General features: G+C 46.2%; 1 protein-coding gene across 3 annotated transcripts in view; it reads right to left on the bottom strand.

Annotated features, from left to right (window-relative positions):
• Positions 1-26,138, bottom strand: part of DPYSL2 (dihydropyrimidinase like 2) — a 118,533-nt gene that overhangs the window by 27,049 nt on the left and 65,346 nt on the right. For all 3 annotated transcript variants that reach the window (XM_027549958.1, XM_027549959.1, XM_027549960.1), the window contains 4 exons: positions 8,647-8,811; positions 6,408-6,469; positions 5,362-5,442; positions 4,348-4,416 (listed from right to left, as the gene is read on the bottom strand). In XM_027549958.1, the coding sequence (XP_027405759.1) occupies positions 4,348-4,416; positions 5,362-5,442; positions 6,408-6,469; positions 8,647-8,811 (377 nt within the window). The remainder of the gene's footprint in view (positions 1-4,347; positions 4,417-5,361; positions 5,443-6,407; positions 6,470-8,646; positions 8,812-26,138) is intronic.

The following is a 26,138-nucleotide window of genomic DNA, read 5'->3' as shown; positions in this document are numbered from 1 at the left end:
CAGGACTCCACTAGAATCTGCGTGCTTTCCAGGGGTGCAGGTGACTGCCTGAATTCACGGTCTCTACCCAAGACTCTTCTGAAAGCGAACAGAGGCGCTATTCATAACTGCCCGGGGCAACGGGTGTGGACCAGGACTGCCTGGGGTGAACCAGAACTCACAGTCAGGCTCATTAGGGAATAAATGGAGCAGAAGTGCCAGTTCCAGGGGGCCCCTACCCAAGAGGAGTGGTTTCTGTTAAGACTGGTTTGGTGGGAGAATCTGGGTCCCAAAGCCCTGTCTGGATTGGCTTATCTACTGTCAGGTGAGTTCTGACCCCTCCCCTTCTCCAGCTGGGCAGTATGGTCATGTGGAGAGAAAAGGTCATATAAACCCCACCTCTCCAAGTTTTACCCAGAACCATGGAAGGATTCATGCATACCCTTCTGCATGTACATACTGTGACCCCGTGGACTGTACCCACCAGGCTCCTCTGTCCATGGGATTCTTCAGGCAAGAATACTGGAGTGGGTTGCCATTTCCTTCTCCAGGGGATCTTCCAGACCCAGGGATAAAACCTGGCTCTCCTGCATTGCAGGCAGATTTTTTACCAACTGAGCTACGAGGGAAGCCTGGTACATGTGTATGCCTCCGCTAGAAAACATAAATTGTCTCATGCACACTGAAATCTGGCTTCAGTATTATGACAACAGTGTTATGTTTAAAAATAAAACTTTGTCTTTGTCTCTTTATAGAGCTGTCAGGGATTTAAGTGGTCACCTGAGCCACGTTTTCTGCTTTTAAAGATGAGCCACCCCAAGTAATGACTGTACCCCGGTCATCCCATGCCAGTTAGGAGTTTTCCTACTCCATCAAAAATTCTGTCACCTTCACCTCCGGGACCCCACTCTCCACCCAGACAACAGGCTGTGTGTGTGTGTGTGTGTGTGTGTGCACGCGCACGCTTTGTTTTTACTTTTGGCCATACAGCGTGGCTTGTAGGATCTCAGTTCCCCAACCAGTGACTGAACCTGGGCCACAGCAGTGAAAGCCCAGAATTCTAACCACTAGGCCAACAGGGAACTCCCCCGACACCAGTCTTACTTCTCTTACTGGCTCAGAACCCCATCACATGTCGCCCCATCTACTTACTCTGCATCTCCCTCTTTCTCCATCCCCCACCCCCCAGCTCACCCAAAATTCCCTTCACAAAGGACCACTTTCTCATCCACCTCGACATCCCCTACAGGCTGAGCACTGCCTCCATCATAATATGCTCTTGGGTACCACTGATGGACAGGAGGTTTCTATTAATAGATTTCTGCATCCCTGTTTGTCTCCCTTTCAATCTTCTCTGCTGAAAACTGGGGGAAATCCTACCAGCCATCTCACTCGGTGAGTTGGAAAGAGCAGCAGAAAGAAGAGTATGTTTTCTGTGGTTCAAGTCAAGTTAACCATCAGGACGCTGTCAATGGATCATGAAACCAGGAAGGAATTCTGTTATTAACTGTGTTTTTTGCACTGGCAGCATCTCCCTAACTTCATACTAAAGCTCAGTTCCCTCAATATACAGCCGTGTTTTATTCTCTTTATTGCTTATGTACAGTATGTGAAAAATACTTAGTGTTAGTCGCTCAGTTGTGTCCAACTCTTTATGACCCCATGGACTATATATATAGCCCACCAGGCTCTTCTGTCCACAGAATTCTCCAGGCAAGAATACTGGAGAGAGTAGCCATTCCCTTCTCCAGGGGATCTTCCCGACCCAGAGATCGAAACTTTGTCTCCTGAACTGCAGGCCCAACAATGGAACCTGGGTCTCCTTTACCATCTGAGTCACCTGGGAGGCCCTACCCAGAATATAACACGCTGTTGTTAACAGATCCCTACCAATGAATTGAAAAACCATCCCCGGGAGCCGAGGAGAAGGTGCCAGCTGGCACCTGGCGGCTCACACGGCTGTCCTAAGGATGCATCTGCTCAGGAGAAGCACCGCACACCGTGCCTGGCCTCGAGTCAGTGCCTCTGAACCAGCTCAGCAGCACGTGCCCCTGGAAAGCAGACAGTCCCAAAGCAGCCTCTCGTGGGACCACAGGACCACCCCCTCAAGGAGCCAGGACCTCCCCGTATTGGAGTGCTGCCGGGGCTGCCAGCTCCCAAAGGAGGATTCTAGGGGTCCCAACACAGCAGCGGCTGCAAAAGAAATGTCCCATGCCTCAAGGTGGAAAAACAGGTGACGTTTGTGGTCATAATGGCAACCAGGCCCCCTCTTCTCTGATAGCTTTGGCCTGTTCAGTAAACCCAGGGGGAACTCGCTTTCTGATCGGGGTGTGCCGGGACCTGGGGAGGCAGTGCAGATGGTGGGAAAGGTAAGACGAGAAGCAAGCCCCCAGGAAGGCTCTGAGATGGAAACCAGCAGGCAGCTCTCACTAGGAGCCCTGGGCCGCAGGAGGAGAGACGTTTACTCTCAGAAGACAATATCCTTTTCCCCTTCTCTGCTGGACGGTTGGAACTGGAGGGGAGGGGCTCCCAGCCAGGCTCCAGGATGAAGGTTAAGAGTAAACATTCTAATGAAGCCCAGCCCCAGGCGTCACCACCTGGTTACACAGGCCACTGGCTTCCCACGGAGCTTGAGCTCCCGGCTGTGTGTGTGTGTGTGTGTGTGTGTGTGTGTGTGTGTGTACACTGAGAGTAGTGGGCGGGGGGCAGGCAGGAACTGCACTTGCTAGCTCTCTGATGCTGAACTTCACACCCCTGTGATTTTTTTCACAAAAGACCCAGGTGACAAAGGCAATGCCTCCAGGCAGCACCACACACAGGCAAGCAGAATGGAACGGGTCCCCTGGACACAGCTGTCCTTTCAACTGAAGGAAATGTCCTGAGTCTCAGATGGTAACGAAGGTGCCCTGGTGTGCACGTGTCTATGTATGTAAATGTGTGTAATTATGTGTGTCTGTGACTCTGTGTGTATCTGTGTATATGTGTGTGTATCTGTAATATGTGTGTCTCTGTGTCTGCGACTCTTGTTTCTGTGACTCTGTATGTGTATATGTCTGTGTATGTATATGGATGTAACTGTGAGTGTCTGTGACTCTATGAGTCTCTGTGTATATGTCTGTGTCTGTGATGCTCTGTGTATGTATGCGTGTGTGTGTGTGTGTATCTCTGTATGAGTGCACATATGTGGTAAGAATGGCAGAACAAGGAAATTAAGCCCTCAGTGCGTGCAAAACACTCCAAGTGATTTCCGCTTTTGCTTTTTTCTGCCTCTTTCCTACAATCTTTCTCCTTTTTCAGCCTCATGTCTCCCCACAAAGCCTGGGGAAAAGCCTGATGAGACGAGGCACTTCTCCTCACCCCAGGCAGCCTGTTGATGGCACCTTCAATGCCACATGCTCAGAACCCATTTTCTTCTAGGGGGAGCAGAGCCCCTGCACCCACGGGTCCTAACCCAAGTGACCCCTCCCCAGACTCAGTGCAGATGTCCTAGGCCTGAAATGCTGTGATCTGGGGGCCCTGGTCCCATCCGTACCCCTCGGACCCAGCATCTTCCACCACCTGTTTCTGGGAGGAAAAATCATAATTTTAAGTCATCATCCACATGGCAATTTTATCTGCCTCCTCTGCCCATCCCTTTTCCCAGGACAGAGTCTCTTCACTTCCATCAGACTCCCAGCATCATCTTTGCTCAGAGCCACCAGGAACTCCAAAACCTGACCTTGAGCCTTTCCTTAAAGAGCTAGCTCCTGAAAAGTATTGAGGCCACAGATTCTCATTTAGAAAAACAGACTCTTCTGTCACGTAAGACGTAAGCCCTCCTTCTCACTCACAAGCTTCGCCATCCAAAGCAGTGACTCTCAACCACTGGGCCAGCAAGAACCCTGCTCTGAATTCTTCTCCCTCAACTGTGAAAGATTTGGTCTACCACGCTCTGCTGATTGTGCTATACCGCATATAGACTTACCATGGAAACACTTACAATCTCCCTTCTGCCTTCTAGATACTTACAAGAGCTTTTATGGCAAGATGTTGGAGGCCCTGGGTTATGAACCACAAAACCCCTATTGCTGGATGCTAATAAAAGCTGTTTGTGTTTGTCTACCTAAGGAAGGGCTTGGAGAATTAGAGACAGAAAGAGGAGTCGTTAGGTTAAACAAGCCACACTGCTTTACCCCACAGCACATTCTAATACTTCACTTTGCCTGTGTAGACACTTCTCAGTGGCGGACTGGGACGTCCCCAGGGACCAAAATCAGCATTCAAGGGAAAAAACCAACATTCTCAACAGGCAGGAAGTGGGCGCTTTGTGGCTCCGGCGGCGCCCACCCCAGAACACAGATTCATCCCCTCCATTCAGCAGGCACTCACCTCCTCAGGCCGGCTCAGCACATGTCCCTCAGGGCCCGTGATGCCCAGATCCAGGATCCTCTGCTGCTCCTGCAATGTTTAAAAGAAAACCAGGCTGTCAACCCAGTCAATCTGAAAGGAAATCAACTCTGAATATTCATTGGAAGGACCTGATATGAAGAGTCAACTTCATTAAAAAAGACGCTGATGCTGGGAAAGATAGAAGGCAGGAGGAGAAGAGGATGACAGATGATGAGATGGTTGGATGTCATCACCAACTCAATGGACAGCAAACTCTGAGAGATGGTGAAGGACAGGGAAGCCTGGCATGCTGCAGCCCGTGGGGTCACAAACAGTTGGACACAAACTGGACAACAACAAGGCTATCAGGGGGAACTGGATCCCACATGAGCCTGATTGCCAAGATCTGGGTAAAAATCACTCCGATGAGACATCAAAATGGAACTGCTGGGACTTTCCTGCCGGTTCAGTGGTTACAACTCCACACTTCCAATTCAGGGGGTACAGGTTTGATCCCTGATCAGGGAACTAAGATCCCCCATGCCATGCAGCATGACCAAAATTAAACTAAAGTGGCACTTTTGACCCTCATCCCAAGACCCCACGAAGAGAGGGCTTGGTATCCCATCCCCGGTCCTGCCCGAGTTATGACAGGTCAGTTACAGCCTCGCCAACAGTACAGCTATCCCCTAGGATACTAAAAGCCAACGTATCCCCAGTCCTGGGCTACAGGGTGACATATCTATATGTGGGTGTCCACACCCGCCTCCCCGCAGGCAGCCACATCACAGCGCTGAGAGAAAGGACTTCTCTATGGAAAGGCTGTTCGTCCTAAGAACACATCAAGGGGCACGTGCATCTCCGACCTTCATGCTGTCGTAAGACTGTTCCCACAGTCCCCCCAGGTCACTCTGCTTGTCCCCCCTAGAGGTGAGCTACGGCAGCCACTCCACTCCTTCGAGCCTGCCTCTCACCCAGGGGGTCATGTGGCAGTGACAACGCGGAAGCACGCACCTCTGCGATGATGTCGCCGTTTTCCGCGTGGACCTGGGCAATCGCTCCAATATCCCGGATCACGCTCAGGACTTCATAGATCTGAGAAAGGGAGGGCGTGGGATCAGAGACAGGGAACTCAGTGTTCCTGGTCATAAGTACCACCACCTCCCTGACAACCACCAGGACTAGCACCAGGACGCCTCGATGCTTCTATGAAGGCCAGCTTTTCTGACATGCCTGAGGGCAGTGTTTCTGGTCACATGTAGCAGAGAAGGACCTCTCAGTAATTAACAGATAATCAACAGAGGCAGGGTAACCTACAGGGCTTAGATGAGGAGAAGCTGGTGGGTGACACCAGCTCTGCACCAGGTTTGCTGAGAGGGGTCTGAGAACCCCTCTCAGTTATACTGCCCCAGGCAGGTGGCTGATTCCAGAGCCTGGGAACACCAGTCCTGGGGGGCCAGGGCACGGGCTTCATACCATCCCCTGAAGGGAGTGACATCAGGGACTTCATTCACCAACCATTTCCCGTGAGCATACACTGGAGGCGGCTGTGAAGACAGCAGCAGTCCACGCTGAGTTTATTTTTGTGTGTGGTGTCAGGGAGTGCTCCCATTGCATTCTTTTACATGTAGCTGTCCAGTTTTCCCAGCACCACTTATTGAATAGACTGTCTTTTCTCCACTGTATATTCTTGCCTCCTTTGCCATAGATTAGCTGATCATAAGTGCATGGGTTTATTTCTGGGCTTTCTATCTTGCTCCATTGATCTATATTTCTGTTTTTGTACCAGTACCATACTGCCAGGTGTTAAACAGATAGCTAGTGGGAAGCTGCATTATAGCACAGGAAGTTCAGTTCAGTGCTCTATGATGACCTAGAGGGGTGGGATGGAGAGGTCCAAGAGAGAGGGGATATATGTGTTCATATAGCTGATTCATTTGGTTATATAGCAGAAACTAATGCAACATTATAAAGCAACTATATGCCAAAAAAAAAAAAAAAAGACAACAGCATTGGCCCAAATGTACCAAATGCCAGTAAGAAAAGCCGGCTTTTCTTACCTGGGAATCCGTGAGCTGGAAGCGATCTTTGAAAGCCATGTACACAAGGAAGGAATTCACCCCTAGAGGACAGACAAAATAGAGAGGTGGAGATATGACTCACAGATAAACCAAATAATCTGGATGGGAATAAGGAAGTTATAATATGTATATGTGTGTGGAGAGAAAAACTCAGAAAGAGGAAGAAAGGAAGAGATAAAGAGAGGCAGAGATAAAGGCAGAGACCAAAAGATAAAGCAAATAAAGGTGATAAAATACCAGCAACTGGCAAATCTGGTACTAGGCTGCATAAGGGTTCTTTTTAATATTTTTATGGTTTCTCTTAATTTAAAACTATATCAAAATTTTAAATTGCCAGTATTTGTACACCCATTTTCAAAGCAGCATTGTTCAAAAGAGCCAAAAGGTAAAAGCAAAATAAGTGTCCATGGATGAAGGGCTAAACAAAATGTCCATCCATACAATGGAATATTATTCAGCCTTAAAATGAAGGGAATTCTAACACAGGCTACAACGTGGATGAGCCTTGAGGACATTCTGCTAAGTGAAATAAGCCAGTCACAAAAGGACAAACGCTGTGGGATTCCACCTATATGCCAAGTTCACAAGGACAAGTAGAATGGGGGTTGGGGGAAGGGAAAGGTATGGTTTAACGGAGACAGAGTTCTAGTTTGGAAAGATGAAAGAAAGGTCTGGAGATGGATGGTGGTGATCCCTGCACAACAGTGGGAATGTCCTTAGTGTCACTGAGCTGTACATTTAAAATGACTAAGACGACAAATTTCACATTATGCTGTATTCTACCATAATTAAAAGTTAAACATTAGAAAGAAATTTGCTCCTAACTGTTGTGCCTTAACAAGAAAGTGAATTCAAAGATCTATAATAAATGTCTTTTCTCCGGTAAACTGACTGCCTTCTATGCTGATTTTTCAGAAATGTTTTAAGACAGACAAGGTCTGTGGGTGCAACAGCAGATGTCACAGCTCTCACCCTGGCATTTTAGATTTCTTGCTTCCAAAAGCACCAGACCAAACATCCCTGATCAACATCCATCACAAGGGTAAACAACTGTACTGACAACCTGCTAGCCCTGGAGCTTAATTCAAGCCACGGGAGGTGCTGGAAGCTGCCTGTGTTCAATGCCTTGGGACACTTCGGCCCTTCTCTCCTGCTAGGCAACAGTTGCTATGGGAACCCTCCAGGCTGATGTGGAGTAAATTCATTATTAGCATTTAATCCATTTGAGTCTCAGTATTTGCCAAAGTGAGAAAGGTCAAGGATTACCTAGTTTCTTTCATGTGGGAATGAATCTTAGGGTATCTAATCCAATATCCTCATGTGAGACTTTTTGTTAAATTGAGACTCATAAAATTTAAGTGATTTGGCCAAGGTCACACAGCCAGTTTATGGAAGAGCAGAGAAATAAGCCCCAGACTACAGATTATCATTCTAAGCTTTTTCCACTGTATCTGTAGGTATCTACCGTATCTATGCCTAGATTTTACTCTCAGCTCATGGTATTTCTTAGCCTAGAAGTTCAGAACCATAGAGCATAGACATTTCCTTGATGGTTTGGATCCAAAGAGGTCAACATGTGACCCCATGTGATCTCCTGTCTATAGCCAAGGTCAAGAAGACCCCCAAAGATGATGTTGTCTGATAACATCACCCAAATCCCTAAGGTTCCTGTGGATAAGAGGGACCCAGAGGCACCCGGAGGTGGTTAAGATTCCCGCAATATCCCTGGAATATCCCAATATCCCTGGGATTCTTTCAGAACCCAGTCCTTAGAATCTGGCTTCCACTATGGAACAAAAAAAAGACACCTCATGTGGTTCCAGAGCCTCATCACCCTCAAATCTACCCTGGTTCTCCTGGGTTTGCAAACAGAGGCTGCCGAAGTCCTGTACTCAGGGTCCCGGGCTCTCCTCTAAGATTACCCAGAATCCTCCCTGGGGGGTGCATTCTTCTCCTTTAAGAGCAAATCCCTCTCTCATCCTCAACTCCCCAGCCTGGCTGGCACGCACACAGTGTGCTTACACCAGTAAGCTGTGACCAGTTGTCTGACCATGGCCATGCCCAGCACAAGCTGCAGGCCACGCCCTCCCTCCTGGCACACAAGGCAGGTGCAGAAGGCCCCTAGGAGCACTATTCACACAGCTTTTCTTCAGAGCTGGGGCAGCTCAGGGTCTGAGAAGGAAACACCTCCAGGAAGTGTTGGGTGGGCACAACCTACCATGGTCCTTCACCAGGGCCTCCATCTCCTCCTGGACGCCCTTGTGCCATTCAGTGATGTCCACGTGCAGAGAGTAGTCACAGCAGGACTTGCTGTCAGCCCATTCCCGCCACTGGTCAAAGGCGGCCAGCAGGCTTGTCCCAGGCTCAGGAACCACGTGGTCAACTAGAAAGGAACAGAAGTGTCGTCGTCACCAATAGGAGCTTCCAGGTGTGCAAGCCAGAAGCTGTTTCCCCATTTCAACCCTGAACAAGGGCTCAAAATTAAGATGGAACTCTACCACCAGGTTTTAAGCATCCACTTAACCAGCAGACTACCCAAAAAGGAGAAAGCAGAAACTTGGCATGGCATGACTGCTCCAGTGAAACCATGCATGACCTGCCCAGATCTGATTTCCCGGCACAAAACCCCTGAAAGTAAAGACCTTGGGCACTTTTCACGGACAATGAGTCCTTTTGGACAATGGCAGTGTCAAATGGCAAGCCGGAGCCACCGAGTCCTTTTACATGTTGATAGCTATTTCGGTGACACCCTCCACTGGACGACAGGGAACTTGAAGATGCTGGACCAGAGCCATGCAGACGGGGCCTTTTAAAAGGTCCCCGGCAACTGCTTCTCCATCTTTCGGCTAAGATCAAATGTAAAGGTTCCCCAGCATATCCACTATCTCATCACCACTCGGATTTCTGCGGCATAATACCACTTTGTAATTCAAGGGCGATCGTTCATCCTAAGAGTTCAAAGCATTTTAAAACTGCAGTTATTGTTATATTATTATTGAAGTAGTCTGATAGGGAGTACAGAGGACTAGTCAGGCTTACGTGGCTTCGTTTCCTGGCTCCACTCCCCACCAGCAAGGTGAGCTACTTCATCTCCACTACACTAAGTTTCTGGATTGGTTTAAAATAGAGATACGGGCACTTCCCTGGTGGTCCAGTAGTTAAGACTTTGCCTTCCAATGAAGGGGGCACGGGTTTGATCCCTGGTTGGGGAGCTAAGATCTCATATGCCTCGGGGCCAAAAAAATGAAATATAAAACAGAAACAATATTGTAACAAATTCAATAAAGACTTTAAAAAGTGGTCCACATCAAGAAAAGTATTTAAAAAAAAAACAGGGATATTACGTACCACACACATTGGTCATGAGGATTCAATGAGACAGCATATCTATCAACATTATGTGATTTAGTCACTAAATCATGTCCAATTCTTTGCAACCCCATGAACTGTAACCCGCCAGGCTCTCTGTCCATGGGATTTCCCAGGCAAGAATATTGGATTGTGTTGCCATTTCCTTCTCCAGGAGATCTTCTCCACTCAGGGATTGAACCTGGGTCTCCTGCATCACAGGCAGATTCTTTACCAACTGAGCCACTAGGGAAGTCCAACCTTAAGTTCCTCCCCAATTTAAATCCTCCAATGGTTTCCCTTTACTCTTCAGATAAAAAAATTTTTTTTATATTTATTTGTCTATTTATTTGGCTGTACCAGGTTTCAGTACAGCAGCAGGATCTTCAGTGAAGCAGGCAGGATGTTTAGTTGCAGCATGCGAACTCTTAGTAGCAGCATGGGGGATCTAGTTCCCTAATCAGAAATCAAACCCAGGTCCCCTGCCCCGGGAGTGCAGAGTCTTATCCACTGGACCTCCCCGATGGCTCAGTGGTAAAGAATCCACCTGCAATGAGGAGTGTGGGTTTGATCCCTGGGTGGGGAAGATCCACTAGAGGAAGAAATGGCAACCCCCTCCAAGTATTCTTCCCTGGAAAATCCCATGGACAGAGTGGCCTGGTGGGCTACAGTCCATGGGGTTGCAGAGATTCTGACACAACTGAGCACACTCCAGGGAAGTCCCAGATAAAAATTAAAGTTCCCAACAAGATCCTCGCCTACCTCTAGAAATCACCCTGGACCATTTACCCCTTGCACTCTGCTCACCAGCTGCTCAGAGGCTGCCACTGAGTTGCTATAATATTATCAGCCTGCTCCCCTCTGCCACAGGGCCTTTGCATGGGCTGTGGTCTCTCTTAGGTCTTGAAGAGTTCTCGCCCAATTGCCATGATTATTATTACTCATCCTCTGCCCAGAGACACTCAAATACAAACCAAAGTGACATGTCCAAGGTTAATTCAAACTTATGCAACCAAGAGGACAAAACCCAGGACTCTTGATGTCTAAAGCAATGAATCATTCTTCTATATATTAGATTTTCTACAGCCAGGTAAGCAGTTCTCAGCTAAGAAAATGCCAGTGCAGGCAACACTAATGAGGTTGAGTTTCTGAAATGGATCAAATCTCACAGACACTGCTCAAGTGCAATCAATTGAGCTTGGCTTTATATGCCTGGAAAATATGAACATCAAAGCTGAATTTTCTTCTGACAAAATTTACTTTTTATAAGTAGCAGCATATGTAATTAATAGGTAAATACATAGCTGGTATTGTAATACATATAACAAACATATAATGTTACCTAATGAAAGCAATGAGGATATATACTTTTTTTAGGCATATAACTGCCTTACAATGCTGTGTTATTTTTTTCTGCAGGAGGTACACTTCTAATACAAGTCTGTTCCATCTGCTAACATAGAAACTCTGACAAAGTGATTCCAAGTTTTCTTTCTAAATTGGTTCCCCATGCCCTCAGCAAAAAAAAAAAAGAAAAAGGACTAAAATTTGACTTAGTAGCATAGTTTTGGCAGAATCTTCCCTAGTCACACCCTTTGCTTCATCACTTGCCCTCCTCCAAAGCCTCCAGTAGCTGCTCATCATCTGTAGAGCAAAACTCTTAACTCCTCTTTTTGGTTCTGAAATCAGCCCCAACTTATCTCTCCAACGTAATCTCTGCTACCTACCCACTGCTCACCACCTTCAGGCCACCCTGGCCGGCCAGGTTTCATTCTTTGACCTGCAAACTCCCCCACCCCCAGATCTTTGCAGGGGCAGTGCCCTCTCTTTGGAAATCCGTTCACCTTGCTCTTTCCTTGGGCTTCTTGGCTTTTTTTTCCCTTCTGATCGTGTTAAATGTCAGCACCCCAGGATCACATTCCCATTTGCAGCAGTTTCTGCATCTGGTTTCCCTTCTTTATGGCATGCATAGAGGACTGGAGGGCTACAGTCCATGGGGTCACAAAGAGTCAGACACGACTGAGCACACTTTACTCTCTGACTCTAGCCCCCACTCCACCCCACCCCACCCTCCTCCATGGGATGTAAAGTCTCCCAGAGCAGGGTGTGGAGGCACTGATACAGGAAGTATGTATTTTCAACAAATGAATGAATGCTCCCTTCCAGCTCATACATCACCCTGCAAGATAGGTCAAGCTCAGAAGGGCATGCCCTCCTGGGAACACAACCAGATTTTCCTGTTCAACCCCAAGCATATGTCAGATCATCAGCTGCTAGGCTCCTCAAACTTCAGAGAAAATTATCTTGAGAGATAATTAAAACCCAGTTTCCTGGACATCACTCCCAGACTTTCAGAGTCTGTAGGCCTGAGTGGGGACCTGAGAATCTGCACTTTTAATAAGCTCCCTGGGAGCTGAGGAGTCTTCCTGGGACCACCCTGAGTATCACTTGCTGTAATTGTTGTTTAGTCGCTCAGTCGTGTCCGACTCTTTGTGACCCCATGGAAGGTAGCCCACCAGGCTCCTCTGTTCATGGGATTTCCCAGGCAAGAATACTGGAATGGGTTGCCATTTCCTTCTCCAGGGGGTCTTTCTGATCCAGGGGTCGAACCCTGTCTCCTTCACTGGCAGGAGGATTCTCTACCACAGAGCCACCAGGGAAGCTGAGTGCAAACCTTTTCCCACTGACTCCCCTCGCCAAGGTCATTCACTTGTGCCTTTTACCATCAGGGTCCTATTTTCTACACAACAGCTTTATCACGTACCAAAAATATCCGGTTCCCTCCCTATCCAAAAACAGCTCTTAGAGTTATGAACCCTTGAAAACTCAGGACACAGGCAAAGCTGAGGACTTTGGGGAATAAACACATTTCCTGCCAGAATGAACGACACTCAGAATCGTGTCCACGAAATGACTCCACATGTTTTCCCACAGTTCTCTTTCCACAGAAGCTCTCCTGGGAAGAGCTGCTCCAGAGAACAGGGCAGAGTGTCACAGTCATTTCCGGAGGGAGCAGAGATGCCCCTCCGAGGAGGACAGAGCCTGGAAACGACTTGCACGGAACCTACAGGCCTTTTCCCTGGTGACTATCCTAAGCCATCTGTCCCTGTGAGGGCCTGGCTTCTGTCTTAGAGGGACATCTCATCAACCCAGTCTGGCAGCAGGCAGGGAAAAGAAGATGGCCTTTGGGGTCGGTGAGCCCCAAGTTCTGATGCTGACTCCCACAGCATCACCCTTCTGCTCTGTATATTCCTTGGAATCACCATCTCTTCACATATGAAACATGGCCATCAAGCATCCATGCATGCAGGGCTTCGAGTTCAAGAAAGCATGTGAAAGCTTCCCTAGTGGCTCAGTGGCAAAGAATCCGCCTGCCAACGTAAGAGACCCAGGTTCGATCTCTGGTCTCGGAAGATCCCCGTACTGCGGAGCAACTACGCCCAGTTCACCACAACTATTGAGCCTGGGCTCCAGAACCCCAGAGCTGCAACACTGAAGCCCATGTGCCCCAGAGTGTGTGCTCCACAACAAGAAAAGCCACCACAATCAGAAGCCCACACACGGTTACTAGAGAGTATCCCCTGCTCGCTGCAACTAGAGAAAAGCCCATGCAGCAACGAAGACCCAGCACAGCTAAAAATAAGTAAATAAAATTAATTTTTACAAAAAGAAAGCACGTGAAAGCACCTGGCAAAATGTCTGGCATGCACTGGGTTTTCATACCCTCAGGAGGAGCATCAGAAACACCACTGTGGTTTCAGTGCGAGGCCTGTGAATCTGGTTTATGAGGGAGCCAAAACATGCCCCAAGACCGTGGCCTGAATTGAGGTGTTCCAACCAGTGTCTGGAAGTGCTTGCATCTAGAGGACACCAGCAATTTCCCAAGGACTTTTATTATTTCTCTTAAAACTGTCAAAGGACGTTACATTTTTTTAACAGCTTTATTGCAATATAATCCACATACCAGCCAATTTGCACATTTAAACTGTTCAGTTCAATGGTTTTTAGTCTCGTCACAGAATTCTACAACCATCACCACAATCTAATTGTAGAACATCATCCAAAAAAAGAAACCCCATACTCTTCAGCAGCCCCTCCCCAGCACCCCCATCTCTGCAACTCCCAGCCCTAAGAGACCATTAATTTGCTTTCTGTCTCTATGGATTTGCCTATTCTGGATATTTCATATAAAAAAAGAATCATACAGCATATGGTCTTTTGTGTCTGGTTTCTTGCAATTAGCATGGTGTTTTTTTCATGGTTCATCCATTATAGCGTGTATCAGCACTTCATTGCTTTTTACTGCCTTGAGTGGTTTTGGTATCCTATTGTTATATGTTCTGGATATCAGCAAAGTGTTAACGCCATATAAATATATTGCTGCTCCTGGAAAATTCAAATCTAGGGCCTTTTTGGAGTTTGCAGTATTTAAAAGACCCTATCTAAAGTCCATGGGGCTGCAAAGAGTTGGACAGGACTTAGCAACTAAACAACAATGATATTTGTGGCAGACTAGATGGCCCAGCAGGTAAAGAATCCACCTGCAGTGCAGGAGACACAGGAGATACAGGTTCAATCCCTGGGTCAGGAAGATCCCCTGGAGGAAATGGCAACCCACTCCAGTATTCTTGTCTGGAGAATCCCATTGACAGAGGAGCCTGGCGGGCTACAGTCCATGGGGTCACAAAGAGTCAGACACAACTGAGTGACTAAGCACACCATCGTGGTAATTAAAGATTCACATGTAGTTGTAAGAAATGATACAGAGAGAGCCTCAGACCCTCCACCCAGTCTGATATCCCCTCCACAAGGGTAATATCTTGCTAAAGTGCATACAACATCACACTTGGGAAGTCAGCCCTGACATAATCTAAGACCCCAGATTTTTAAAAGGCCAGCGGTTTGTGTTTCTAATCAGTTCTTCATATTTAGAACATAGAGAGATGCCAAAAAAAGTCACCCCCGCAGTCCTTGTCCTGGAATTGAGGGGGCTGAATAGGAACCATATTCCAAGCCTGCTGGGAAGATAAGCAGATGGAACAGGAGGAAGATGGGTGTGGGGATTCAGTCCTGCCAGGTCCCACCAAAGGCTCTCCCCCTGCCTCTCTGGAGCCTCAAACACAGACCCCTGTAGCGGCAGGTCTAGAATCTCCTGTAGTCAGTACACACACCGCCCATGCTCCCTGGGGCCTTTACCCTATCAGAATTGCCCCTCTCCAGCCCCCCATTCCAGAATCAGCACTGGGCCTCCTTCTCCAGGCCCTGAGCTTAGCTGTGTGCGTGTTGGCCTCTCCCGTTTCCATCTGAGATACATTAATGGACCTGAATTAAAAGCAAACCACCAGGGAGATGACAGCACAACCACCACTGGCTTATCTCTGGAGTTGCCGGGCCGGCATCTCCCCAGCCAAAGGCCGGGTGACCTATTCAGCAGAGTGTGGCTTTTGTTGCTGGAGAGATAAGAGCCTTTGGGGAGTCCAGGCTGCCAGTTAGGATAACATGGTTTTTGTCTTCAAAAGAGGCAGAAAGGGAAGAGAAAGCACCTGGGCCGGGGAATTAGGAGATGCTGGAGAGGAGAGGTGAGATCAGATGACTGAGTTCCTGGCCTGTTCTGCCATCTCTTCATCACGTGACTATGGGTGAGACGGTCAACCTCTGGGGACTTGACATTCCTCATCTGTAAAATGGGATTGATACTAGTACCTAACCCACAGGCTTCTAGTGAGGTGAAAATGAGTCAATACCGAAACTGCTCTGAAGAGTGCCCGCTACACAAGCATGCTCAAAAAGACCAGCAGGGAAGACAGAGTTATTAATACAATACTTCATAAGGAAAACTCCCTCGTAAATCCCTTTGTGAAATATTAAAATGCCTCTAAACCACATGCTTCCAGGGCTAACTACTCACCTTGTGCAAATATACTGCTTCTCCTGCCATGCAAGGAAGCATTTTCCTAAAAGCTAGAACTATCTAGAACAATCGCAGGCATACCAACTGCTCAAACCTTGAGGCACCAGGGTCATCCTCTTATTTCTCTCTTTCCCGAGCTTCCTTTAACATTATCTTGTTTTTAAAACTAAGCGAGTGTTCCCCAGTGGCTCAGTGGGTAAAGAATCTGCTGCAATGCAAGAGCCACAGAAGATGAGGGTTTGATCCCTGGGTCGGAAGGATCCCCTGGAGGAGGAAATGGCAACTCGCTCCAGCATTCTTGCCTCGGAAATTCCATGGACAGAGGAGCCGGGAGGGTCCATGGGGTCACAGAGTCAGACACAACTGAGCAACTGAGCACACATGTTCATATCAGCCATGTGGAACCATAAGAAACCATTCAGTGTCCAGTGATCACTGCTACAATCATTAAGCTAGAGACCTGGTGGGAATAAAGGCCATGGCAGGAGTCAGCAAAACACGTTTATAAAACAAACAAACAGCCTCTTCATTGATCTGATGAGTGCCAGCTATGGAGCAAACAAACTCTGCTCCTAAAATACTATTTTAGTATTATTTGGGGAAAAAAATACTGGGTTGGCCAAAAGCTTTGTTCAAGTTTTTCCACAGATGTATGGAAAAACTCAAATGAACTTTTGGGCCAACCCAATATACTAAAAGGCACGCATAAGAATGACACTGCTCCATCCTCAGGCTGCTGCTCACTTCCTGCCCTGCCTTTCCTGCCAAGCTGGAAAGGGGTGAGCGCTGTCAACACCCCATGTTTCCGGCCCCCTTCACTCTCGGCCCACTGCATCATTGCCTCCCCCCTGCTTGAACTCACCCCAGGTTCATCCCAGCGCTGCCCATACCATCTTGGTGTGACTCCCCAAAGCACCAATACCCCATCTCCCAGACAGAGTAGTCTCCTGTGTCTTGACTCATCCTTGACCTCAGACTCAGTACTCACTGGGGGATGGATCTGGGGACATGTGCCCTCTTCAGTCTCAGGCAAATCCCTATGCCAAGCAGCTGGAAGCAGGTGGGACCCCAAGGCTACAGGACCTATCAAGGGTAGATCCTGCTGCCCACAGGCATCTGTGCATCCAGAAGCTGCAGGTGGGCACCTGGAGCTCCCCACACCTGCAGCCCATGCCCTCTGCCCCCCAGACTTCCCTTCCTGTGGCCTGGGCCTGCTGGAAGGAGGTTGCCCATTCCTTCCAGGCTGCTGGAAGGCAACCTGGAGAGCCCAGGAATCAGAGTTAGAGACAGAGGGTGGGAAAGGAGAGGTGGGGAGCAGGGCAGAGAGAAGACCCAGATTCCAAACCCAGCATTAGTTCTTATTTTAACGATGATCCTGGAAAGGCCTCTTGGCTTTTCAATCCATTTTCACAATTTAGCACAAGGCATAACCAAAGCTCCCCACTTGATGAAAACATATCTACTCTTACCTACAGAAATTTTTAAAAATAGGAATAGGACCATTAAATCATTTTATAATGTCATGCCAATGTTTGTTTCACAGCAACAATATCAACCTCACCTTGGTACAGCTCTATAGCAAGTAGTCCACAAAGTGCTATGGTGTGCCTTATCAGGTGATGCTCAAATCAGGCGGACAGGGCAGTTTCACCATGCTCACATCACAGACAAGGCAACTGGAGGCTACAGTCTGCAATTCTGCAGACACTGTCTCAGAGTTCAACTCCCAACCTGCCTTGTTCAACAGCCACAACAAACCACCACCTTTTTGGCATATCTATCAATAACACACACCTCAACTTTTCAAACCTAAACCCCCTTCCATCATCGAAAACATATGCAGGTTCACTTAAGCAGGCAGCTATGAGCTTAACCTAGCGGACAGAGGGGATACTGCCAACCTGAGTCACTGAAATTCAATTTGGGGCACCAGGTAAGAGCTTGTCAATATGTCAGCACCTCATAAAACCTTTCTCTTTGAGGCCTGGGTATACTTTGCACACGGCCTCCTTGCATGCATGATCAAAGGCAGAGCTAACGCAATCTTTGTGTGGCAATGAAGGGCCATTTATAATGTGTAAATCCTTGAAGAGGATTTACAAACCAAATGATGCACAGAAATCCTCTCCTTAACTCATCAAAAGCAGACATGGAGAGTCTGAGAGCCCATCTGCAGGCAACATGGGGTCAACCTTCCAGGAAGGGGCCCACCAGAGGCAACTGGTCGGCATGGGGAGGGAAGGAAATCACCTGCTTCACCAGAAAGAGCTTCAAAACCAGCTTCCATGGATTTAAGAGTTTGCTCTCTGCTCACTTGAGGTAGATGTGCATAGTCGCACCTTCAGGAAAAGCGTCATCAAGCCGTGAATGGTGACAGCAGATCCGGAGCCACCAAGAGTGCTTAAGGGACTTCATAGTTTGTGCACAATGATGGCACTAACTGCCCACAAGTTGTTGTTTGCTTTTTTTCACAAATTGTTTATTGACATAAGCAGTCCTGCAGACTCCACTTGAAGAGACCATTAGTGGCTACAATCAGGCTCAGATCCAGAGACCCTTGGAAATGGTTCTAGCTTTTTACTGATAAGGAATCTGAGTCCCAGGAAGTTTCAAGAGTCACTAGAGACACATAACGAAATATAGCAAAACCAGAACTAATCCCAGGTCTGAATCCAAAATCTGTACTGTTTCCTTTACTTTTCTTATTAACAGGAGAAAATATTACCTATAATCCCACCATCCTAATCATAACTATTCATCTTTTTTCTAGATCATCTTCCAGTTTCTAGATCATCTTCCAGATCTGGCACGTATATATGGTTTCTTTTTTGTTTTTTTCTCTTTCTTTTTTATTTTTTAAATTATGCAACACTTTTACAGGACACTTGGAAAATACAGAACAAAACTACATATAGTTCCACTCTATATTACAATTATTTTTTAAGTAGATAAATTAAGATTTTTTAATTGGAGTTTCAATATCAAACTCTCAAAAATTAATAGAATGAATATACAGAAAAGTAAAAGGATACAGTAGACCTAAAAAGCACTATGAACAAATTCAACGTAATTTAATATTTATACAATTTTCATGTGTATCTGTTTTACGTAGGTATAATCACAGGGCGCATTCACTTAACTGTGGCTTTTTTCTTAATACCACGTTGTCTTAGAGTCTTCACAATTCCATTTTTTATGAGAATTATTCTTTGAAGAATCTATTGTGACTTTCTTCACCATTCCCCTGTGTTGAACCTAGAGACTGTTTCCACTTTTCCTCTATTATACACAAGGTTCCTATGGACATGTTCATGCAAATAACTCCCCCTTCCTTTTTTTTTTTCAGCCACTCCACATAGCTTGTGGGATCTTGGTTCCCCTACAAGGAATCAAACTCAGACACCAGCAGTGAAAGCCCTAAGTTCAACCCCTGGACAGCCAGGGAATTCCCATTTTCCCCTTACTTTAAATGGTTTTCTCTGGAGAGGGATCTAGCATCGAGTGAGCTTACTGGGTGAGTTACAGTTCTTAATGCAGATGAATACGCTGCATTCCAGAGCATCATCACTCCATACCGCCTCTAGCTACGCATCAGGATGTCACCCCAGCCAGCGCTGCTATTTTCACTTTATTTGCCTGCTATTTAAGGGAATAAAAACAAAGCTCTTTTCACTATTCTAAGCCGTCTCTGTTTTAGATCAATGGCCACCTTCCAAGACCCAAGTAGGGGACGAAGCAATACATAAGAGAGCAAATCAACCAGCTGGACAAAGAGGTTACTGACAATTTAGCCAGAATATGATGAAATGGTGACAGCCGCCATCTTAGTTCTCCAGTCCCCTCATACCTTCTCTTAGCTTTGTCCATCTGAGTCATAAGCTGATCCCCTCAAGGCCGCCTTGTGAGGCCAACAAGCCAAGGCAGCAGCCCAGGCACTTGGGCCCCAAGTGCACAGAGCACAGCTGTGCTTTCTCTCAGCTCCATGAACGCTTAAAGATAGATAAGACGCTGAATAGGAAGTGCCCGCTGCAAAGCAGCATGATGAAACCATGGCCCGGGGGGAGCAGGCAAGGGAAGCCAGAGGTGAGCATTCCAGCCAAACTCGTTAGAAAGCAAAGCCTCCAACTCCAGGTTCATGCAGAATTTCTCCAAGAGATGTTGAAATCATTGACTAACTGTGGAGAGGGCCCTGTTTCCTGTAATTAGACAGGCATGCTGAGTCTCCGTCTGGAGAAAAGCCAACTTTACGGCCCCTCACATCCATGCATCGGTGGTGGGAGAAACACAGAGTGTGCCTCAGGCTCATGTTTGGATCCTGGAATTCCTCTAAGCCATCTGAAGTCCTGAGGATCCTCACGTACAGGGACTGCACAGGCCTGCGAGCTGGCTGACTCTCAAATGCCCTGATCAGACAACGGGGCTTCAACTCCACCCATCAAATATGCTAGTGTTTGTGAATGTTAGAGTAGGGACTCGCCGGAACTCCAGTGGTTGGGAGTCTGCCTGTCAATGCAAGGGACATGGGTTCGATCCCTGGTCCGGGAAGATCCCACATGCTGCAGGGCAACTAAGCGCTCACACCACAACTACTGAGCCTGTGCTCTAAAGCCCATGCTCCGCAACAAAAAAAGCCACCGTGATGAGAAGCCCACGCACTGCAACTAGAGAAATTCCAGTAAAAATTAATTTTACAGCCAAAAATTAATTTTAGATTAAAAATTAATCTAAAATAATATATTTTTTAAGTTAGAGCACCAGTTGGCAGCCTGAGCTTGCACCCAGCTCTGCCATCCACTAGCTATACAACTCTGAATCCTTCACCTTCTCTAGGCCTCAGTTTTCCTATCTGTTAAATGGGGGTAACAGCATCCCCTTGCAGGGTTGTTAGGAACTGGTGTTTATAAAGGGCTTATCCCAATGTCTGGCAGAGTAGGTCTTACACAACCATTTGCAAAATAAATTGAAAGTAAAATAGGAATGTCTTGAGCCTCTAAGACTGCTTGACCTAACATGAAGTCAGTCTTCCCCACGTGTTCAATTGGGCTTTGACACAGAATATGAAGGGGTCGGGGCTTGGGCACTGGAGGCACAGAACCCTCCAGCGCTGCTGCGGGCTGGGTGGCAGGGACAGGGCTCAGGGCGGGGGTGCAGGGGGTGGTTACAGGCTCAGGTGGAGGACCCATGAGGGGTAACAATGTAGGAAGGGAGCAGATAAAGACATTATTGAGAGGAGAAGGCCAGAGGCTCCCAGTGCCAGGAGAGAGACCTAGGACTTTGAGGTATTCATCCAGCCAAACAGTCTCCAGCATAAAACTGAGTAAGACAAAAACAAGCAAAACAAATCTGTCCTGTTTACACAGCAAGTAGGCACGGGTCATAAAATAAAAGACAGTGAATGCTAAAGCAGGAAGGCTCATAGAGACCCTCTGTCAACAGGCATAAATATAGACTTTTCACCAACCCCACCCCCAACCAGGGAACCACCCTCCCCACCCTCTTTCTGACCTCAGGATACCATGATGGAAACAATCTTCCTGTCCAATGGAATGTCTTAAGCCTGAGGAAATGCATCTATTTGGATTATGAAGAATTGGCCAAGCAGAGCAGAGAACACAAACTAATCATCATGAAAAAAGTCCACGTAATTCCAATCACAAGCAAGGAAACCTGACCTTACCGTGGAAACATCACTGCAGTGTGAATCTCCAGCAGGCTTTCAGAATATTGAGACTGTTTACATTTTCAAGCTCTCACCCGCCCACCCAGGGATACGGTAACTCCAGGCTGCAATGGATGACCTGGTTTTCCCCTTTCGCTCTCCAGGCAGGGAGGAGAAGGAGGTGAGTTTCCTAAATGCTGGAAGCACTGGCAGCCCCAGGATCTGCAGATTTCCTGAGCAGACCCTCCCCTTCCATCAGCATCCTTTACCAGACACAAGGCCCCGGGTACCAGGATGACGACCAGAAGGTATGTGTGTGCATGAGTGTGTGTATATTCGCGTATGCATGTGCGTGTGTGTGCACACATGTGTGTATGCCTGCTTGTGTATGTGCATGTGTGCACCTATGCATGTGTGCCTGCTTGTGTGTGTGTGTGCACATATGTGTGTGTGTGCCTACAGGCCTGTGATGGAGGGAGAAGGGTAGGAGGTGAGCTCCCTATTCTACTTCCTGTGGCCTCCAGGCTGCTTTAAGAAAATGGAAGAGACTTCCCAGTTGCTTTTTTTTTACTTTTAATTGGAGGATAATTGCTTTACAATGTTGTTTGGTTTCTGCCATACATCAAAGTGAATCAGCCATTAAGTATACGTACGTCCACTTCCTCTTGATCCTACCTCCCATCACCATCCTCCACCCGTCTAGGTCATCACAGAGCACCGGGCTGAGCTCCCTGTGTTATACAGCAGCTTCCCACTAGCTAGCTATTTTACATAGAGCAGTGTCTATATTTCAACGCTTCTCTCTCAATTCGTCCCACCCTCTCCATCCCCTGCTGTGTCCAAAAGTCTGTTCTCTACATCTGTGTTCTCTATTCTTGCCCTGCGAAGAGACTTCCCAGTTTTCACCACAAAGTCTGCCATAAATAAATTCCAGACTACAAACAAATGATGAAAAGCATGCAGGAAACTAATGAGGGACGGGGACCCTAGGGGCTTGCGGGGAGACAACTGAAAGGGACCCCGTGTGGGGCTGGGTCAGACTCAGCTCTGAGGAGCTCCACCTCAAAGAGGGGGCAGCCACTGGCCGTGTCGGGACAAGATGAGGTGGCGGGGGAAACATGTGAGTAATGACACTTCCTCTGTTTGTCTCAGCCTTTGGTTGCCTGGGACTACGCGACCACAGATTCGGGACCGGCCTGCCAAAAATAAGAGATTACAGGGCTGTGCGGAACATCACGAAAAAATAAAAGTCACACCACAAGGCTTTCACGTGCAAAGATTGCATCTGTCTGTTTTCCTTCCTGCTGGATCCTTGTGGGGAAGGGAACCTGACCAGAAACTCAAGGATTTACAGCTTCCTAATGAAACACACAGACTGACATACGTAATGTGAAGAGCTATATTGAAACGCTCTGGCCCAAGGTCACTGTCAATAACAGGAAAGGATAGCAAGCCCCTTCATCAAACAGGGTCACATTTACAGTATCAAAGGAGATAATTAAACACACCCTAGGATCTAGTGACAGTCATCTTTCTCTGAAAATACAGGCCACAGTAGAGTGAGGGTCACACTTACTGTAATTCAGGACATCACATGTGGACACCCACCAAATACCATAATAAGGACAAGAGCACCTAGTTCAAACAAGAACTGTTGTAAACACAGGGCTGTAATTAGCAACCGAACAATTCCTCCCTTGTACAAAGCTTGTACAAAGAAGGGCATGGCAACCCACTCCAGTATTCTTCCCCGGAGAATCCCATGGACAGAGGAGTGTGGTGAGCTACAGTCCATGGGGTCGCAGAGAGTCAGACACGACTAAGCAACTAACACACTTGTACAAAGCTGCTGTGACAGACTCGCTGTGTATAATAAAGAAAACAGTGGCAACCAGGCTGGAGTTCAACCCAGAAACAAAAGCACAGGGGATCCGTGCTCTATTCTGTTTATTCCAAAGTTGCACAATTCCCTTTGCATCCCCTCCAAATAAAGGCGGCCAGAGAAGGAAGAGTTGGTGATGTCATGTGTTGACTGGGATCTATCTAGAGCCAGCATAATTGACGGGTGTTTTCCTCCTAGGAATCTGGACTGGATTCAAAAACATAGCATAACATCTCTGCAGCCTGAACCACGGCCCTTGTACCATGATGTGCTGCCCATCTCAGGCTGAGGGCTGGCAGTTCAATGGGTCTTTTTTCCTCTTGTTGATTAAGAAGACTCTGACTAGCAGCCAGTTTATCTGGACAACAAGATCTAAGCTGGATAAGGGACCCAGCTGTTCAGGGAGCTTCCAGGACACTTTATAACTGTGTGGATGGCGGAGAGTTTACGCACTACACAAACACCCCTACATGACTATACATAAATTTAAGCCCTTCCTCACATTATATTTTCTTCCTTCCCAGGAATGACAAGGGTAAGAGACAGCAACCCAGATGAAAATGATAACTTCAAAGGAATTTGCTTGTTATAAAATTCCTTTAAGTGTGAAAGCACTTACACGCCAAAAAATTGAAGGAAAAATTTTATTATTCCATCATTCAAAGAAAATCACTATTAATATGCTGATGTATGCCTGTGCAATCTTTTTTCCTACCCACTATACATACATATATATTCTTTATGAAAATAGTATAGTGTTATAGTTTAAATTACACTTCAATAAAGCTTTTCTCTAAAAAAATGTAAAATCAAATTGGACACGTGATCAAGCCCTGCTTTTTTCCATCAATACACTGTGAACATATTCATATTAATAAATATTTTCTACAATGCTTTTTTATGACTCCATACCATTTTCTTCTAGAAGTGGCCATAATTTACTTAATCAATCACTTATTTTGGCCACTTAGGTTGTTTCTAACTTTTTCTCACAATTGCAGTGAACATCCTTACAACTAAATATTTGCACATAGATTATCCTGGATCAAGAGGTAAGAATATTTTTTCTTCATAAACTTTTTCTTTTTTAAACTTATTTTTTAATTGAGCATAACTGTTTTATAACCATGTGAATCAGCTATATATATACAAATATTCCCTCCCTCTTGAGCCTCTTCCCCACCCACCCCCATGCCTCCCATCTGCTGCTGCATGCTAAGTCGCTTCAGTCGTGTCTGACTCTGTGCAACCCCATAGACGGCAGACCACCAGGCTCCCCCGTCCCTGGGATTCTCCAGGCAAGAACACTGGAGTGGGTTGCCATTACCTTCTCCAATGCATGAAAGTGAAAAGTGAAAGTAAAGTCGCTCAGTTGTGTCCGACTCCTTGCGACCCCATGGACTGCAGCCCACCAGGCCCCTCCGTCCATGGGATTTTCCAGGCAAGAGTACTGGAGTGGGGTGCCATTGCCTTCTCTGATGCCTCCCATCTAGGTCATCACAGATCACCAAGCTGAGTTCCCTGTGCTATACAGCAGCTTCTCATTAGCTGTTTACTTTATGCATGGTAGAGTGTATGTGTCGATGCTACTATAGTTTTAAAGTTCCTGCTAACTAGTGTCTTACTGCCCCCCACAAAGGTCATCCCAATGGAAACACCTATCAGCCGTCTATGAGGCCCATTTCACAGAAACACTGGGTGACACATCTGAAAATTCAGTAGACAAAAACTTAGCTCATTGCTAAGGTAACTTGTATTTCTTTCATTACTCATACAGATGAATATTTCTGCTTAAGTTTAATAGTAGACTTATTTTTGTTTTGTGAATACCTTGTTCGTACCCTTTACCTTCACTATTAAAGCATCTTTCATTACAGTGTTATGACTTCATATTTTAAATATTATCAACTCTATGTCGTATATTGCAAATAAAATTTCCTACTCCTTGTTTTTCTTTCAATTATTTTACTGTGACGGGGGTTTTAATTTCTATGCAGTCCACTGTCACCATCTTTTCTGATTTCCACCTTTGATGAACTACCTTCTATGACCCTTTGATTATATTTTTTTTCTGGTTCTCTTTTGACTTTGTTGTTGAAATTTAACCTTAACCCATTTGGAAGATATTTTGGCATATGATTTGAGGTAAGGAGTTTACTTTTCTTTGTTTTTCAAATAGTTAACTATCTCAGCATAATACTGTATCTATGTTATGATTCCACTATGAGTTACAAGTGTTGTTTTTTTCATACACCAAATACTTAAATACAGTTGGCACGTACGGATTTTCTATTTTTTCCTATTGATGTATGTGCCTCTTCTGGAGCTAGTACCATGCCACCTAAATTATTATATTTTTAAAATATCTAGCAGTCTCATCCTTTTCTTCATTATGCTTTTTACAAATTTCTCTTAGTTCTTATTACCTATTGATTCTTCCACCAGAACTTCAGATTCTGTCAGGTGTCCAAAAACAGAAAAAAAACAACACTTTTTAAAGTTTTGGTTGGAATCACATTGAATTTATAATTAATCTCTAAATAATCTGCTTCTTCAGATTATTAGGTCTTTCTATTCATTAACGTAGCACTTTTTTAATTGATTAAAGTCTTTTCTTGGGTCCAAAACATACAAATGTATTCTCGTAATTCTTGGTTACTTTATATTTTGTGTTGCTATTATGAATGGGATTTTTAAATTATATTTTCCAATTGGTTCTTTCTGGCATATGGCAAAGCTATTCATTTTTAATAGTATATTTCTATCCTCAGTCATTTATTAATAAACCTTTTTCTTAGAGACAATTATCTTCTTCAGTTAATTCCTTTGAGTATTTAAGGCAAACCACCTAACAAATACCAATCATTTGGTTTTTGCTTTCCAACAGTGTTACTTCTTATTTTTCCTGTC

Source organism: Bos indicus x Bos taurus, chromosome 8 (assembly GCF_003369695.1).
Source record: "Bos indicus x Bos taurus breed Angus x Brahman F1 hybrid chromosome 8, Bos_hybrid_MaternalHap_v2.0, whole genome shotgun sequence".
Taxonomy (NCBI): Eukaryota; Metazoa; Chordata; class Mammalia; order Artiodactyla; family Bovidae; genus Bos; species Bos indicus x Bos taurus.
Note: the sequence above shows the minus strand (reverse complement) of the source record. Positions and strands in the feature narration are given on the sequence as shown.